The 781-nt window shown below is 72.9% G+C and overlaps 1 protein-coding gene across 1 annotated transcript in view; it reads left to right on the forward strand.

Moving 5' to 3' along the window:
* Window positions 1–781, forward strand: part of F751_2237 (HEAT repeat-containing protein 5A) — a gene marked incomplete at both ends in the record, with an annotated part of 12,392 nt that overhangs the window by 6,147 nt on the left and 5,464 nt on the right. Inside the window, one exon of the mRNA XM_011401286.1 lies at window positions 420–551. Coding sequence (XP_011399588.1) covers window positions 420–551 — 132 coding nt within the window. The remainder of the gene's footprint in view (window positions 1–419; window positions 552–781) is intronic.

Genomic DNA, 781 nt, shown 5'->3' on the forward strand with positions numbered 1-781 from the left:
GACGACGTGCTGGAGGATGAAGACAGCGGGGACGCATTCATCGGGGCGGCCGGCGCGCCACAGGCGACGGCCTGGGAGCTCGGCCTGCGCGGCGCCATCCCATGCCTGGACGTGGCGATGGAAGTCGCCCGCCCCGGCGACGGCAGCCCCCGCGGCGCGGCCAAGGGGCGCCCCGGCGGAGCATCACAAACCCATCCAGGCGCGGGCGACGACCTTGCGCATTCATCGGGGCGGCCGGCGCGCCACAGGCGACGGCCTGGGAGCTCGGCCTGCGCGGCGCCATCCCATGCCTGGACGTGGCGATGGAAGTCGCCCGCCCCGGCGACGGCAGCCCCCGCGGCGCGGCCAAGGGGCGCCCCGGCGGAGCATCACAAACCCATCCAGGCGCGGGCGACGACCTTGGGGTGTGGTACCCGCAGCCCCTGTCGCTGAGCGTGGCGCTGATGCATGCGCACCTGCGCACGCTGGGCGCGCTGCTCAGCAGCGTGAGCCCGGCCAACCAGGGCGTCCTGCTGGACGCGCTGCTGGCGCTGGCGCAGGAGCCGGTGACGGTGCGTGTTTGTGTTTTTGAGGGGGGCAGGGTGGCGGGTGCAGGCATGGGGGATGCGAGGGAACATTCGTGCAGCCGTGAGTGATCTGCACGGGTACGCCCCCCCCCATGCCTTGCTTCTCGGTGGCTCAAGCACACCCCAACCCTTTCACCCACCGATCACAAACCCAAACAGAAGAAAAGGCCGTCGGGGAGCTCGCACCGCCGGGCGGCGGCGGCCGCCGCCGCGGC

This window comes from Auxenochlorella protothecoides, assembly GCF_000733215.1.
Source record: "Auxenochlorella protothecoides strain 0710 unplaced genomic scaffold scaffold2, whole genome shotgun sequence".
In the NCBI taxonomy this organism is placed as follows: Eukaryota; Viridiplantae; Chlorophyta; class Trebouxiophyceae; order Chlorellales; family Chlorellaceae; genus Auxenochlorella; species Auxenochlorella protothecoides.